The sequence below is a fragment of the Myotis myotis genome, unplaced genomic scaffold, assembly GCF_014108235.1.
Source record: "Myotis myotis isolate mMyoMyo1 unplaced genomic scaffold, mMyoMyo1.p scaffold_m19_p_9, whole genome shotgun sequence".
Lineage (NCBI taxonomy): Eukaryota > Metazoa > Chordata > Mammalia > Chiroptera > Vespertilionidae > Myotis > Myotis myotis.
The window spans coordinates 60,964,615-60,979,028 of record NW_023416401.1 but is presented as its reverse complement, the minus strand read 5'-3'; the positions used below and the strand labels follow the sequence as shown (position 1 = coordinate 60,979,028).

General features: G+C 54.0%; 1 protein-coding gene and 1 long non-coding RNA gene across 7 annotated transcripts in view; one reads left to right on the top strand and one right to left on the bottom strand.

Moving 5' to 3' along the window:
• Positions 1-972: 972 nt before the first annotated feature.
• Positions 973-8,048, top strand: LOC118662844. The gene is made up of 3 exons (XR_004969909.1): positions 973-1,104; positions 1,839-1,995; positions 7,682-8,048. It is a non-coding gene; the product is annotated as an uncharacterized LOC118662844 (long non-coding RNA).
• The window catches only part of NOL4L (nucleolar protein 4 like), a 127,444-nt gene continuing 116,128 nt past the window's right edge, over positions 3,099-14,414 (bottom strand). For all 6 annotated transcript variants that reach the window (XM_036321774.1, XM_036321775.1, XM_036321778.1 and 3 more), the window contains 5 exons: positions 12,977-13,162; positions 12,711-12,902; positions 12,322-12,444; positions 11,518-11,719; positions 3,099-7,470 (listed from right to left, as the gene is read on the bottom strand). In XM_036321774.1, the coding sequence (XP_036177667.1) occupies positions 7,250-7,470; positions 11,518-11,719; positions 12,322-12,444; positions 12,711-12,902; positions 12,977-13,162 (924 nt within the window). In that variant the 3' untranslated portion in view covers positions 3,099-7,249. The remainder of the gene's footprint in view (positions 7,471-11,517; positions 11,720-12,321; positions 12,445-12,710; positions 12,903-12,976; positions 13,163-14,414) is intronic.

Here is a 14,414-nt window from a genome sequence, read left to right as displayed (position 1 = left end):
GCTCGTGGCCTCGTGCTATCGTTGAATACACAGCACAGTGCTTAGAGATGGAGTGCTTGGTAGTGGAGACGTTTTCTTCAGAGGACAAGGAAACCTGATGTTTCAGAATATGAAAACCTCAGTGGCCTTTTTGAGGTGTCATTAGCTTTATATCCAACCTGCTCTTGAGAAAGACCCCAGAAAGACCCTGAGGGGTGTGCATGCTTCATAGAGTAGCCCTCCTGCATCAGGGGCTTTAGGGGCCAAGCATCTGCCTGCCCTGTGCCCTGAGAGGAGGAGGCACAGGCTGTGTTGCCCTCCTGTATGGGCACCGTTTAAAGTGACAAGGTGGGCTTTATGACCTTAGAGATTAACACTTTGTACGCCATTAGTGTTTATAGATGCAATTAAATTCAAAATACCGTGGCGTGTGGGGATGGTTTTTGATTTGGACATGTGGCAGTTAACTGGTTAGTAGTTGAAACCAAACCTTGATAGTGCCTAATGCTTCCTCTCATCTCTATGGATCAATTTGTTGATTTTATTTTTTTAATGTATTTTTATTGATTTCAGAGAGGAAGAGAGACATCACTGATGAGAGAGAATCATTGATCGGCTGCCTCCAGCACACCCCCAACTGAGGATCGAGCCCACAACCTGGGCATGTGCCCTTGACCGGAATTGAACCCGGGACCGTTTAGTCCGCAGGTTGACGCTCTATCCACTGAGCCAAACCAGCTAGGGCTCTATGGATCAATTTGAAAGCCTGGAATGAACATCTCTACCAAAAGGTGTAGACAGAAGCTGTATAAGGAAAAGGAGAGCCAGGCCTTTGTGGTTCAGTGGTTAAGCATCGACCCATGAACCAAGTCATGATTGGATTCCTGGCCTGGGTTTCAGGCTCTATCCCCAATAGGAGGTGTGCAGGAGGCAGCAGATCAATGATTCTCTTCATTGATTTATCTCCTCTTTTCCTCTCTGAAATCAATAAAAAAAATTTTTTTTTTTTAAAGGAGAGTAACAAAAAGCTGCCAGTGCAGTGGTTCTTGGTCTTTCTGGGAACACGATGGAAGCCTGATGGAAGGTCTGGGCCCTCTCTCCAGGAATGCGCGTTCACACTGAGCTGTAAGTTGTGTGCACTGTTTCAGGGTGCAAGAGCTCCTTAGGCATCTGGAGCCTCTCATTTAAGAGCCTCTGACTGATGATAAACTTAATCTGAGTTTATTCAAAAGATCAAGGAGGGGAGAGATGACTTAAGTTTCGGTAACTACTAACCTTCCGTGGTACATTTTAAAGTACTTAAATTTTTTTTACTTGTCAAGGTCTGTTATGCTGCTTTAAGTGAGGTCCCATTATAATTGTCTCCATGTATCTGGGCTCTACAAATGAAAGATCTTTGTTTTTAATATTTCTTGAAGTGAGCCAGAAACCAGGACTTGAAGATGTTCCCTTCAACTAGTTTGGGCTGTGATGGTATATTTATGTATGATAGGATTTAGCTAGCATTTCTGGGAACTGGAATTTATTTACTGTACGACGTCATGAAACACAATCTAAATTCAGATCTCTAAAAGGTCAGAATTGAAAATAAAATCATTGCCACTTCTGTTGTGTACACTGGTTTCCTCAGTTTACCAACCTTTGTGACGTTTGCAACCACACCAGTTTTGTACTCTCAAACCTGAGTTCCTTTCTTTTGTATAAGAATTTGGGCAAATGGCCAGCAAGAGGTCAGTGTGTTAGGTGAACCACAGTGTTGCTCCAGGTTTCCTTCCCTATAGTGCATGCATGTCTTCCCTGTCCACAGAGTGGAGTGAGGGTCCCTGTTTGGTCACTGTGTCTGCTTTCCCTGCTCTAAGGGACATTCCCGTTTGATGTCCTGGACATTGTTGACAGCCGTGGTGGGGCGCTCCATTAAAGCAGCCAGCCGGGGATCCAGCAGTGCCCTTCTGTCCTCCAGCACCTTCTCCGGTCCCAGGATACCAGTGCTCCCGCGGAGCTGTGGCTTCATCCGAGGTAAGTGCTGTCCCGGTTGACCAGCGTGGTTGTGTGTGGCTGGTCTGGATTCTGTAGATGTTGTCCTGGTTGTTGGGGTGTGTGGTCCCTTGGTGATTCTCAGCAGTGGTGGATTCAGTAGGACAGACCTTTTCATGGTAGTACTGAGGATTTGCTGCCCATGGTCCCCACGTGCATGTGGAAAGATAGGGTGCTGAGAGGTTCCCTACTTCGGCTGTTCTTACTACTATTGGTCTGAATCTTAGCCCCAAAGTGCACTCCCGGTGTGTTCAAACGATTGGCTCCTCTCTTTTTATTTTATGTATTTGGCAGTTGCACAGAATTTCTATTTTAAAAAGATGATTCTGCCATAACGAAAAATAAATGTTTTGAAAACAACTTCCATATTGTGCGACAGGCACAATGTTAACAGTAAAACATGTTTATGCAGTTAACTTGGTCAAATTTGTTTTTAAACTCATGACAACCAGTTTTGTTCCTACCCATATTCCTATACGTTTTCCTTTAAAGTTTAACCTAAATGATAATGTATAGGATGAAAAAAGTAAGTGTACAAGTAAACGTCTTTGGAAAAAGCAGCCTTTTTGTTCCCTTCAAAGCAGGATCTGGGGTTTGGGGTCGAGTAGAATGTCAAGTAGTGAAGGTTCAGGACCAGGGATGGCATTTCCTGTTTCCCTAGCTTTGGTTTCTGATGGTTGAAGAGCTGCATACTGGGGAGTGGGATGGGCACGCTTTACAGGCAAACAGTTAAGACTTGGCTTGGCCACTGGCTGAATTTAGGTGAGGTAGGCCCCCAGTGCACCCCTGCTGACTCATCTGCAAGTGGAGGCAAGGGCACCTCTCTGGGAAGGTCACGGTGAGGTTTCAACATGGTGCCCACAGGTGCTTGGCGAGCACCAGGGAAGATGCATTTCCGTCCCTTTCTAGCGGGCTAGGTGCCGAAGGACATGACACATTTACCAAGGACCTTCCGTGTGCTCGCTGCCGGGCCCGGCAAAGGTGGAATCTACTATTGGAAAGGTGTTTCAGTGCCCAGCTAGGTTTGGAATAGGTCTAGCTGCCAGTGTGGCTGTTGAGAGGACAAGTGGAAAGAACACATTCCGTTTGTTATTCAGTGTTTATTAAGTAGATTCAGTCTCATATATGATATACAGATTCAAAAGAAAAAGGATTCCACATACTTATGAAATCAGTGCATTTAGCAAGTAATACCATGGAGAAACAGCTCGATTAACAGCTCATTGGTCTTTTGTTAAGTGAGGGGAGAGGGAGTTGGCCTGTGCTAGTCATTCCACAAACAAAACAGAATTTAGTTGCATCACGTAGAGAAGACACAGTCTAAGAATTAAAATATTGAGCCACATTTACTGGAAAAACTCACTATACAGAACACAAAGAATTTTTATAGAGCATTGAAGAGGAAGTTCTCACCTGCTTAGAAGAGCCACATTAAGTTGCATAGGTGCATATCTGTAAAAATATAATTTAGAGGTGAAGCCACTGATTAATAAAGAGTCACCTTTAAAAGTTGGTGCCATCCACTGTTTGCCTTAAGTGCCATATGCTTATCGTCTGGAGCCCTCTGCCCCTCGCCAGAGGTGATGCCTCCAGGGGAACCTTGAAGACATGCTCATCCCATCTGCACTGGAGACTCTTAAAGTCTTGCCCAGGTCGGGAACTCGAGCTCTCCCAGAACCTGTCTGAGTGATGCCAGAGGACTGAGGACAACCTGCCCAACCCAGGCTGCTGGGAGAACTATCTCCACTCACCACTGTGCAGCCAAGTCCTGCTTCACTGCTCACCTGCCCGTGCAGTCACCCACCAATGGCGTGGGAGGTCTCTGTCCCGACCCTGCTTCTAAATGGACCACATACAGATGCACGCGGGCCATCTACTTGCACAGAGATTTTTCTGAGCTTAGAGAAGTGTTTTTCAGTAAATCCAAGTTCTGTGTGTTGTAGGTTTTTTTGTTTTTGTTTTTAGGTGGAAACAGGTAAAAAGTGAGAGGTTTTTGTTTTGTGGCTTTGCTAAGCAGATGAGCTTAGTGAGGTGCACCTTCCTCCTCAAGAGCGAGTCTTGCAGAACACACAGGGACAGGGGCATCTGTACATGTAAACAGTACACTTTCACTGAGTCCAAAATTAGGAGCAAAAATACAAAGGTTCACATTGGTCTTAGGTAGATACAGGCGAAAAAGGATTGAGCTGTTTAGCCCAGAAACAACAAAAACAAAGTTTCTAAAGCACCACTAAATTATATAAAAATCAGACCATGGACGGATTGAAACTGGTATTCTGGTGAAATACTTTACTATCTTGTAAAAAGTTTTACAAAAAATTACAAATTAAATGTATCAACCCTCTGAGTTCAAAGCAGCATTTTGAAAATGAACTGGTAGTTAATCCTGTAACCACCCCTGGAGTCGTAAGTGGCCCTTGGGAATAGGGATGGCTGGGTTCCACCTGTTTGAAATCCTCTAAAACCCTCTGAGCCCCCTGCCTGATCCCCGCTTCCTGCCCCCCCATTGCTGTCCTCGGATGTGCACTGTCCGTTCGTCCGAGTGGTGAGGGTAAATGAGTTTCAGGTGCGCCACGCTCTTTCTGGTCTAAGACCAATCCCCATTCTCTGGATTCTGCCCTTCTCTCCTCTCAGGATCAGGCCCCTGCAAAGACTCTGGAATTGGTGTGTTCTACTCACATTATCTTTTAAACTTTGGATCCCAAATGACTAATTTGTACCAAGGCCTCCCCTCCACAAAGATTTTAAATGGTTCTGGGGCAGGGCTTTGGGAAAAGGCTGTCCCTGGGGTGACTGGGGGAGGGGTACAGTGGAGCGAGGTTCAGCAGAACCAGCTCTCAGGTACTCTCCAAGTCAGGAGAGGGACTGGGTTGAAGCTGCATCTTTTAAAACAAAAGCCAAACCAAACAAGTTCCCTGACTGAACTAGCTAATGGGATCCTGTTTCACAGTGACTCGCTCCTGATGCTGCCACCTCCAGGGCTTCTGGTGCAACTTCAGTGGGAAGGACCCCACCTCAGACCCGCCCTGGGGGAGCCACTGGGAGACCCCGGGACCAGTGCCACTGGCGTCCCTTTCCTTTCTCTTTAACACACGGAACTTCCACTCTTACCGCAGCATTAGGCCGGCTGAAGGTGATCAGTTAGGGCAGCCTAAACAGAAAAACGTGACTTCAAACTGTAGCTTATGTGATCTTTAGGTCTAATCCCGTGTGTGGTGGCGCAGGAGCCCCTTCCCCAGCCCTCCTCACTCCTGGCTGTTAAGAAAAGCAAACCGTTCATGCCTGGCTTGGGTACTGCCTCTGGGAGGAGAAATGACATGTTAAGCAATTGATACCAAGACTTCTAAGGCGGCGATTGTCTCTGCCAGTTTTTAACATTAAGATTTCACAAATTGCCTGGGGTAACATTTTGCAAAAGATCTACTGATTACTTTGTAATATTGTTCACACACAAAAATAAATATTTACACAAATTAAAACATCAGGGAGTGTACTGAGCAGGTGGAGGATGGCTGTGCGGATGGCTGGGTGAGGGAGAGGCCGTGGGCACTGGAGTTTGTGCTGTGCTAAGGGGGAGTCTCGGGTGTCCTGGCCCCGACCAGAGGCCTGGGGATGGGTCAGATGCAAGGCAGAGGTGGTGTGGTGGGATGGGGTGTTGGAGGCCACTTGAGAGATAAAAGACCACCCCAGCCTCTAGGGGCTGGGAGTCAGCACAGGGTGGGACACCCACACTGGAGTGCCCTCCCCGCCCCTCCTGAGGGGGGTCTGCCACAGTGCCAGGAGGCAGCTGGCTGCGGAGAAGCTGGTTTGAGAAGGGATACCTACTCTGGGGTCAGGTGGCTCTCAGTGGCCGTCCCAGGGTCCACTCGGCCCTGGCTCCCTGGGGCCTCTTTGCTCTGAGGGAGGAAAGGCAACAGAGGGCTTCTGCCAGCTCTGGGCAGGGGCGGCAGCGGAGGCTGCGGTCATGGCTACGGAGTGTTGCATGGAGAGGCCCGGGGGCCTGCTGAGGTCTGGGCGAATCCCTGGTTTAGCAGCACTGGTAGGTATTGCACTGAGCAAGAGGAAGTGCCTATCGGGAGGAGGGAAACCAGGCCAGCCTTTCCTTGTTGCCCCTTTCACACTCCAGGAATGAGAGGTTTCTTCCAGGACTGGTCCCTCCAGAAGGGCTGGTCTTAGAACCCAATTGGCTACTCCGGTGGATGATGGTCCCTTCATTTCCACCACGGGGGCCGGGGACGGGAGCCAAGCCAGTCCAGGGGTGCCCAGCTACCTCTCCTGGCCAGTGGCTGCCTGACACCTAGAGGATCACCCTGAGGAAACAGGGTCTTCCCAGCAAGGGCCTGAGGGCCTGGGTCTGTGCGGGGAGTGTTAACTCCCTGGGCAGGGTGAGGGCTGGGACTCTGCTGACCCGGCCTCCGTCTCCCAGTCTCCATCCCGTCGTGCAGCCAGGAGGGCCGGGCTTACGCCCCAGGCGCACACCCCGTGTAGGGGAGTTGGGAGACAGCCATTCAGAGCAGGCTCGGGCACATCCTGGAAAAAGCCCCCGCTGGAGTGTGAGGTAGAATACAGGTGGCCATGGCTGGGGCTTCTGTGAAATGGGGGGAGGGGGTGTGTGTTTGTCTTTGCTTTGCAGTGGGTGTGGGTGAGGTCCTCCTGCTTGGTGGTGCTGGGCACTCAGAGGGACAGCCCCTGGCACCTGCCCCGCCGCCGCCCCGCCCGCGCCAGTGTAGTGATATGGAATGTTAGGGCACAGGGAGACATCCTTCTGATCAGACAGACACAGACTGGCAATCTGTACAAACACAAAAGAATCCATTTTCAAAAAAATAAATTACTAAGGGGAGAGGAAGAAAGGGTCCACTTTGTTTTTCTCAATAAATATGCAATTCTGCTCACCTAAGACTTGAAAGGTAATTATCTGGGAGTGGGATTCTAACATCAGGGTCCACGAAGATGATCTAACTAGAGCTGTGGCCCCAGCGCCCTGTCAGGGGAGCCCAGCCCTTCCAAAGCTGCCCCATTGGCCTCTTCCAAGCAGGTCAGAGCACCTGTGTGGTGAGATTCCAAAAAAAAAGTGTCCTTGTGCCCAAAGTCTCAGGTGCTTGGAGTGTGGCTAGAAACAGCTCTCGGATCCCACCTCTTGCAAAAAACAAAATGTACCAACTGGTGAGGCAGGAAGCTGGGTCGGGCGGGACAGCCTCATTCCCGAGGGTAGTGCACTCCAGGTGCCGCTGGGTCAGTTCTGCTGTAAAATGAGGTTTTCCAGTTCGTCCGCCGAGCGTAGCAGGAAGGCGGCAGACTCTCGGTAGCCAGCGATGAGCTGCCGCACAGCACTGATCTCCGTAGGGCTGAGCTGGGCGGTGGGCATGGTCCTGCTGGTGCTGTTGCTGGAGGGCGTGGGGGTGGGTGTGGTGGAGGTGGTGGAGGCCCCGCCTTTCATGCTGAGGTCCGTGGGCCCTGTGGGGAGGGAGAGGGAGGGTGAGAAGGAGTGGACACCTTGCAGGGCACCTGGGAGGTGCTGCCATCCTTTTCGTTGTCCTGGGGGCCTGCTGTGGACCAGACACTTGGGGGCCTGAGGCCTTTGTCTATCTTGATAGTTGTACCTCTAGTGCCTAGAATGGGGCCTGGGACCAGCAGATGAGACATGGGGTTCTCTGTTCACCCGCAGGGTGATCCTGCAAGGGAGGAAACGTGTCCTCGCCACGGGACAGGTGGAGGAAGCCGAGGCCTGGCGGTTGAGAGGTTTCACCAAGATCACGTGTGCACATGGTTCTGCATTCAGCGTGCATGTGACAAGGCACGGGCTGTGGCGTCAGGTGGGGAACAGGCTCTCTGGCACTGACCACACCTCTGCTGCTTTCTGAGGACCGTCAGGTGGATGGTGCTCCCCCAGCAGGTACACAGCCTGGCTCTGTCTCCAAGTGAGGAGGAAGCCTCAAGGAAAGGAACTTCCCTGGCTCCCCAAAGCGGTGAGCAGAGCTTCGGCAGGAACTGATGCTACCCGAGAAGAAAGGCTGCTGGCGTGTCTGGTGGGCATGAGGTATGTATGCGATCCTCCCCCAATGGTGCGGCTGTCAACAGAGGTGGGGGTTAGAGGCTGCAGGTAAGCAGGGGCCTGATCCCTGAGAGGGACGAGTGTGCAGTCCAGAGCCAGAGAGGAGCCATAGGAGACCAGAACGACAAACACCTGTGCGTGTGCGTGTGCGTGTACACGTGCACAGGTCGGGAAGGGACTTCTGTCCAGTGGAGAGAAGCAGTCGAGGCCAGCTGCCCTGCTTGGCCGTGGGAAAGAGGTGGGCCCAGGCCGGGAGTGCGGCCCGCAGGAGAGGGCGGGGCTGTTAGCCTGTCTCCAGAGGAAGCAGGGACCCTGAATCTCCCTTACTTTGAGGAGGTCTTTTGTGCCGGAGTGAGGGGAAGGTTAATGCTGCCGGACAGGAGAGAGTGTGGGATGGATGTGTGAGGGTTAGAATGGTCAGGACAGGACCCAGAAGTGCTGTCTGGAGAAATCACCTCCCCTTTGCAGGAAAGAGGGAGTGTGACATCTGAAATATACTCGGGGTGTATGTTGGGGGGCCCACTGGCCCTGTTTCCTCTCCACCTTTTCCAAGCAGCTCTACAGGGTGGGCCACTGGCTTTAAAACAGGCAAGCCTGGGCTCGGCCTGCCCTTCCACGCCAAGGCTGTACAGTAGCTTCCCTGAGCCTCGGTTCTCTGTCTGCAGTATGAGGAGGCAGCTGGGGGCTGAGCCTGGCCCGTGAACCGCACAGCCTGCACAGGCCCCTGGGAAAGAGCTTTCAGACAGGTGCCAGGCTTTCTGAATGGGCTCTCGGGAGACACGGACACTCCTGGGATTGGAAAAGCATTCTTTTAAGGTGTTAGGTAAGAAAAGACCCAAGAAGTGAGGATCTGGAAGCTGGGGCTTCCTTATGGAGGCTTCTCTGACCCAACTAGGCCAGTGCCCCGTTCCCTCCCCACCGCCCTGTGCAGAGGTCATCTCCACGGTGTGTGAGGCTCTCGATCACCACCCCCCACCCCACCCCGTAGGTTCACGTTATTGGTTTCACTTGTTATTGGTTTCACTCGTTATTGCATTTACAGTGGCAGCTTTTATGCTGCTATAAAGAGAGATGGACAAGCTCTTGTATTGGAGACGTCTAGACCAGAAGTAACATCTTGGGAGAAATGATGGAAACTAGACTGCTGCTAAAAGGAGCTGGTGCAGACTCCAAATGGGGAAGGAAGTTGGAGTCTAAGATGGGACAGTGTGTCACATGAGGTTATTTTCTCCCTTGAGAACATGGGCCCTAGGAACTGACTTGCTAGGAATATCCTTGAAATTGTGAGTCAAGGGAACAGTTAAGTCTGTTAAAATGAAACCAGGAAGGAGTGGGGTTGTGACTTGCTGGAAACAGCAGTCAAGCAAGCGGCCAACTCCCCTGTTGGTGGCTAAATGAGAGGCCAGGTGGGAGCAGGGGTGCCTCTGGGGTCTCCTGGACGCGGCAGGGGCTGGACTCAGAGTGACAGGGGTTGTTTGGTTCCTTCTGGGGCAGCTCCCAGTCCCTCCAGACAATGCCTGGGGATGGCAGAGGGAGGATGGAACCGCCTGCACAGGTGGTGAGCTGGCCCTGGGCTTCCTCCTTCCTCCCTCCATCCCCAAGTCTTGTCCTCTTCACCCATGTTCAGGGCTGTCCTTCATCTCTCCTGGGCTTTAGCTACAGCCCAGAGAGGAGAAAGTCCGTTTCCTGCGGCCCATCTGATCGGAGCTATCTGCTCTCGGGCTCTGGTTACAGGAGGACGCTCAGGTTGCCAGGCGAGCAGGCAGAGCCCACATCTGTTTAAGCTGATTTGCATCTCCAGATGACAACCTAATAAGCAAAGTAAGGAGCTCTGAGCCACTTGTATGGCTGCCCAACCCAGCGGCCCAACTGCCTGAGCAACCATTTAGAGGCTGCACTGGGAGGGAGTGGGACTGGGAGCCCTACAGCCATGCTGTTGCTGGTTGCTTTCCAACTGACTCAAGCCCAGTGCCCACTGGCAAGGAGGTAAATGAGCAGATCTCTGTCTCAGTGATCTGGCCAGCCGCCTCCACGGAACCAGGGTGCTCACAGACAGGAGGCTGAGGCTCAGGGAGGCCCCTGCGGGTGAGAGCAGGGCAGGGAGTCAGCAGGCCAGTGCTCTTACGAGCAGGAGCAGCCCGACAGCTGCAGCCCTGAGACAGGCCATGACTCGTGGTGCCAGGTGGAGGCTCATCACCATCGCCTGCTGCCTGGGAGGGATGAGGGGTTCTAGCCTCCCTGTCCTGGGACCTGTCAGCTGGCCCTTCTTCTGGAAGGAAAGCGGCCCACCTGGACAGCTTCCACCCTCAGGCTCAGGGATTAGGGCCGGGCAGCCTCTTATTTTTAGGTTAAGAGGCATTAGGAAGGGATGAGGAGTTAAGCCCAGGCAGGAATCTTCCAGGAACCTGCACATACTTCCTGGGGGGGTCAAGGTGAGTGCAGGGTGCCTGGCTCTCTGCGATCTGCAGGGGCCAGTTCCCGCCATCACTGACTAGGAACACCCTGGGCCCTTCTGCAGCCAAGAGTTTGAGAGGAATTCTCAGGCTTCTTTGGCCAAGACCTAGATCGAGGGTTCCCTGGCCTGTGGTTGGCACCTTCCTCCAACTATTCCTCAGGCAGCAACTTGGTGTCATCCCCAGCCCGGTGCCCGCCTCCCCTCCCCCCCGCCCCCCAATGCATACTGCTTCTGCCCTCCTGTTCAGATATCACAGGGGCAGACAGAGTACAATTTACAGCCTCCTTTGCTTAAAACCTATCAGTACAGAGATCACCCCAGGCTGTTCTCCCCCAGCGGGACCTGCTATCTCCCTGCCACACCCCCACCTGGCCTCAGTGGGCATGGGCCCGAGTTCTCCGCTCCAGGTCCCACTCAGGAGCACCTACCTCCATGGGGAGGTTTCTGCCTTTTCAAGGATATTTCTCCAACACTGGTCTAGGGCTAGGCGGCCCCAGAATGGCCCGGGAAGAGTTATAGAGGAGCACCTAGGGACTCACGGCCCCGGGGGACCTGATGGGGCCAGGCCTGGGCCCTGCATCGGAGGGTAAAGACCTTCACCTCACAAGTAAGGTCCGGAGCTGAGGCTACAAGTGAATGGGGCCAGGCCTGCACCAAGTCCTGCTCCACCATCTCACTGAGCCTTGGTCAGGGAGGTAAAATGGAGGTGTGGAGAGGATTCCACTCGATAAAGAGCAGGGCCTTGGCTGGCTGGACCGCAGTGCTCAGCTCACAGGGCCATGAGGGGGGCGGGGCAGAGAGGCCCACAGTGCAATGAACAAAGCACACCTCCTTGGAGAGGGGAGGGGAGGGGGGAGGGTTTTTGTTTGAATCAGTTGAAGTTTTCCTCGCTTTCCTCTTGAGGGACTGGCTAAGATGATGAGATGGGAAGGGTCCCTGAGCCATGAAGGAGTTACTTTTCCCCCTTCTCGAGGCCGTAGCCTCCTTCACTCACCATTACTGTGATTTCCTGTTTGCAGGGAGGCAGGGGGCTGCAGGTTGCTGCCCAAGGCCCCGTAACCGCGGTAACTGTAGTTGAGGCCGCCATTGACATACACGGGGTCCTGGGAGTAGGAGGAGGCTGGCAGTGAGTAGGTGGAGTGGGTGATGGCTGCAGAGTCCCGGGAGTGCTGCTTGTCCAGGGCTATGGGCTCGTCCTGCAGGGGGAGGGAGAGACAGTGGGGCCTTGACTTACAAGTGTCCCGACTAACGAGTTTTTCGAGATACGAGTCGTCTCTTGGCCGATTTTTTTGAGTTGCGAGCTAAAATTCGGGTTACGAGCCAGCTTCAGATACCCCACCGCTAGTTGGCGCAGCGAACGTCACAGTGAACACCACAACATCAGCCCAGCATCATGTGTCTCACTCGTTCACTTTTTGATTTGACAAAGGAGTAATTTGAGTTACGAGCTCCGTCACGGAACGAATTAAACTCATAAGTCAAGGCCCCACTGTACCGAGGAACCAGAGGGGCAGCAAGCCGGACAAGGTGGATGAAGAGTTTCTGAGACACAGTGCTGTGTCCTGCAGGACTGTTTCCATCCCTGGTCGTCTCACACAGGGCCCTCGGGATGAAGCCCAGATGCCCTCCTGGGTCTGCAGGGCCTGGGTGCCCAAGCTCTCCCCATCCCACTCGATCACTGCTGCCTTCTTGGTAGGTCCGCCTGGTCCTTCTGCACTGGGGGCCCCAATGTCTGTGGAATGACTGATGTCCGCCCGCCCAGAAGCAACCCCCTGACAGTGGCGGCAGCGAGCAGTACCTGTGAGGACTGGTAGATCTCCAGGCGCATCCTTTTGGCTGCTTTTCTCGTCTCGCTCTCACAGGCAGCTGCCAGGATGTTCTCGGCCATGGCCGAGGTCAGGTGGGGAGGTGTGGGTCTGGTCTGCAGGCAGAATGGGAACAGGGCAGTGTTGGGCCCACACAGAGACCCTGCCCTAGAGGTGCTGGTGGAGGGCCGGGTCAGGCTTCAGGGCCGTTATCTATGGAGGGGGCCTCTTAGGGACCTCAGCTCCCCACGCTGTGAAACGGGGATCATGGTGCGGCTCCTGGGACATTGGGAGGATGATGGGTAAAGTGTCTGGCCAAGGGGACGCCCAGCCATCCCGGAGGCTAGCTGGAGGTGAGGGGGGCTGGGCTGGGCGGGCTCACCATCTCCATGCCGTTCTTCTTCATGCGCCGGCAGGACTTGAGGTACGTGCGAATGCGCTTGCGGGCCCGCTCTTGGAACTCGGGGAACTGCCGGCTGCAGGATTCGATGATGGCCTGGATCTTCTCCTTGGGCTGCTTGGAGATGGGCACCATGCGGTCCAGGTTCTCGTCCACAAAGAGACGCACAAACATCTGTGGGAGAGACAGGCGGTGGGGAGGGCTGGCCCTGGCTGCGGCCCCGCCCGCCGGACCGACCCGGTGCTCACGTTGAAGGCCTTGAGGCGCTCAGGGTCCATGCCCTCGGAGTCGTTCATCTTGTCATTGTCCTCGTGGTCATCGTGGTCGTCGTCGTCGTCATCTGCTGTGGGAGCTCGGCCCACAGTCAGGTCCTCGGGGCAGCCACTGACCTCGGTCTTGATGGAATCGTAGCTCCCTGAGCTGTAGGGGGGGGACTGAGAGAGGAGGGGGCAGTCAGGCAGGCCCTCCATGGTCCCCGACAGGCCTCGGTGAGCTTAGGAACTGGGTACCAACACACCCCCTGCCTCATGAGCCAAAGCTGCAAGGTCCTGAGCAAGTCACCCTCCCCTTCACCTGTGGAATGGGGACAGCCACACTGCCCCCTCCTGGCAGCTGCAGGGAGGACTGCCTACAACAGTTCACACAAGGCCTGGCGTCCGGGGGGCACTGGGTGGAGGGTGTTAGTGGTTTACTCAGCAAGAGGCCACACCACGACCGGCCACGTCGTGTGAGGGAAAGGCAGACACAGAGAGGGTTCCCACCAACAGCCAGCCTCTTCTGGTTGTGCCAGATCTGTTCTGCTTTGGGGCTTTCTCCCCAACCCCCAAGGGGCTGCAACCCTGAGGTGATAACCGAGCTGTCACAAAAGCAGCCGTGTGCTGTCTGCCGGGGAGGAGGAACAGATGGGCTGGGAGAGGGAACCAGCCAAGGCGACAGGTCCATTAGGCAAAGTGTATTCCCAGAGCTCCCGGCGGGGGTCCTCCTGTCTGCCACCCGCCCCCTTTCTTCGAGGAAGACACCGAGAGCCGAGAGCCGAGAGCCGCTGAGAGGATAAAGGGGAAGGCAACCAGGTGTCGCACACGGGGAGGGGCGTTCACCCGAATACAGCACCACCCCCGTCGGGAACGCACTCCCCTCTCCTCCCAGCTTCCCACCGTGTCACCCTCTGCAGCTCAGGGCCCACCTGAGGACACTGTCGTTGCCTTTCAGGAAGTTTGCATCTCTGGCGAGTCCTGACTTCACTTACTGGGATCCTGACTAGCGCTGTCCCTGCCCTCCAGGAGGTGGGCACCTAGCAGGTCGTTGGGCCCAGGAAACAAACAGCTACAGGCCAGACCCTGCGATGTAGCCACAGGGTGGTCTGGCAGGGGTCACAGCTCTTGTTGACAAATGAAGAAAATGGACACCACCAGGCCTCCTGTGACCAATCCCACAGGCTTGGCCTCCCCGGAACCACTGGCCTTGTGCCCATCTCTTGATCCATACATAGACTTGAAAGGGGACAGCAACACCCAGGTCCTCTGGCCTGCCACTGGCTCATGCCAGACTTGCAATGGAGTCAAAAGACTTGTGCAAGTCACGTCCCAAACTGCTCCTTAGCCAATCCTCTGGCAGGGTCAGAGGAGGCAGGAAACTGAAGATACGAGCTGTTGGTGACACTCCTGCTGTCATCTTACTTCCTGGGCT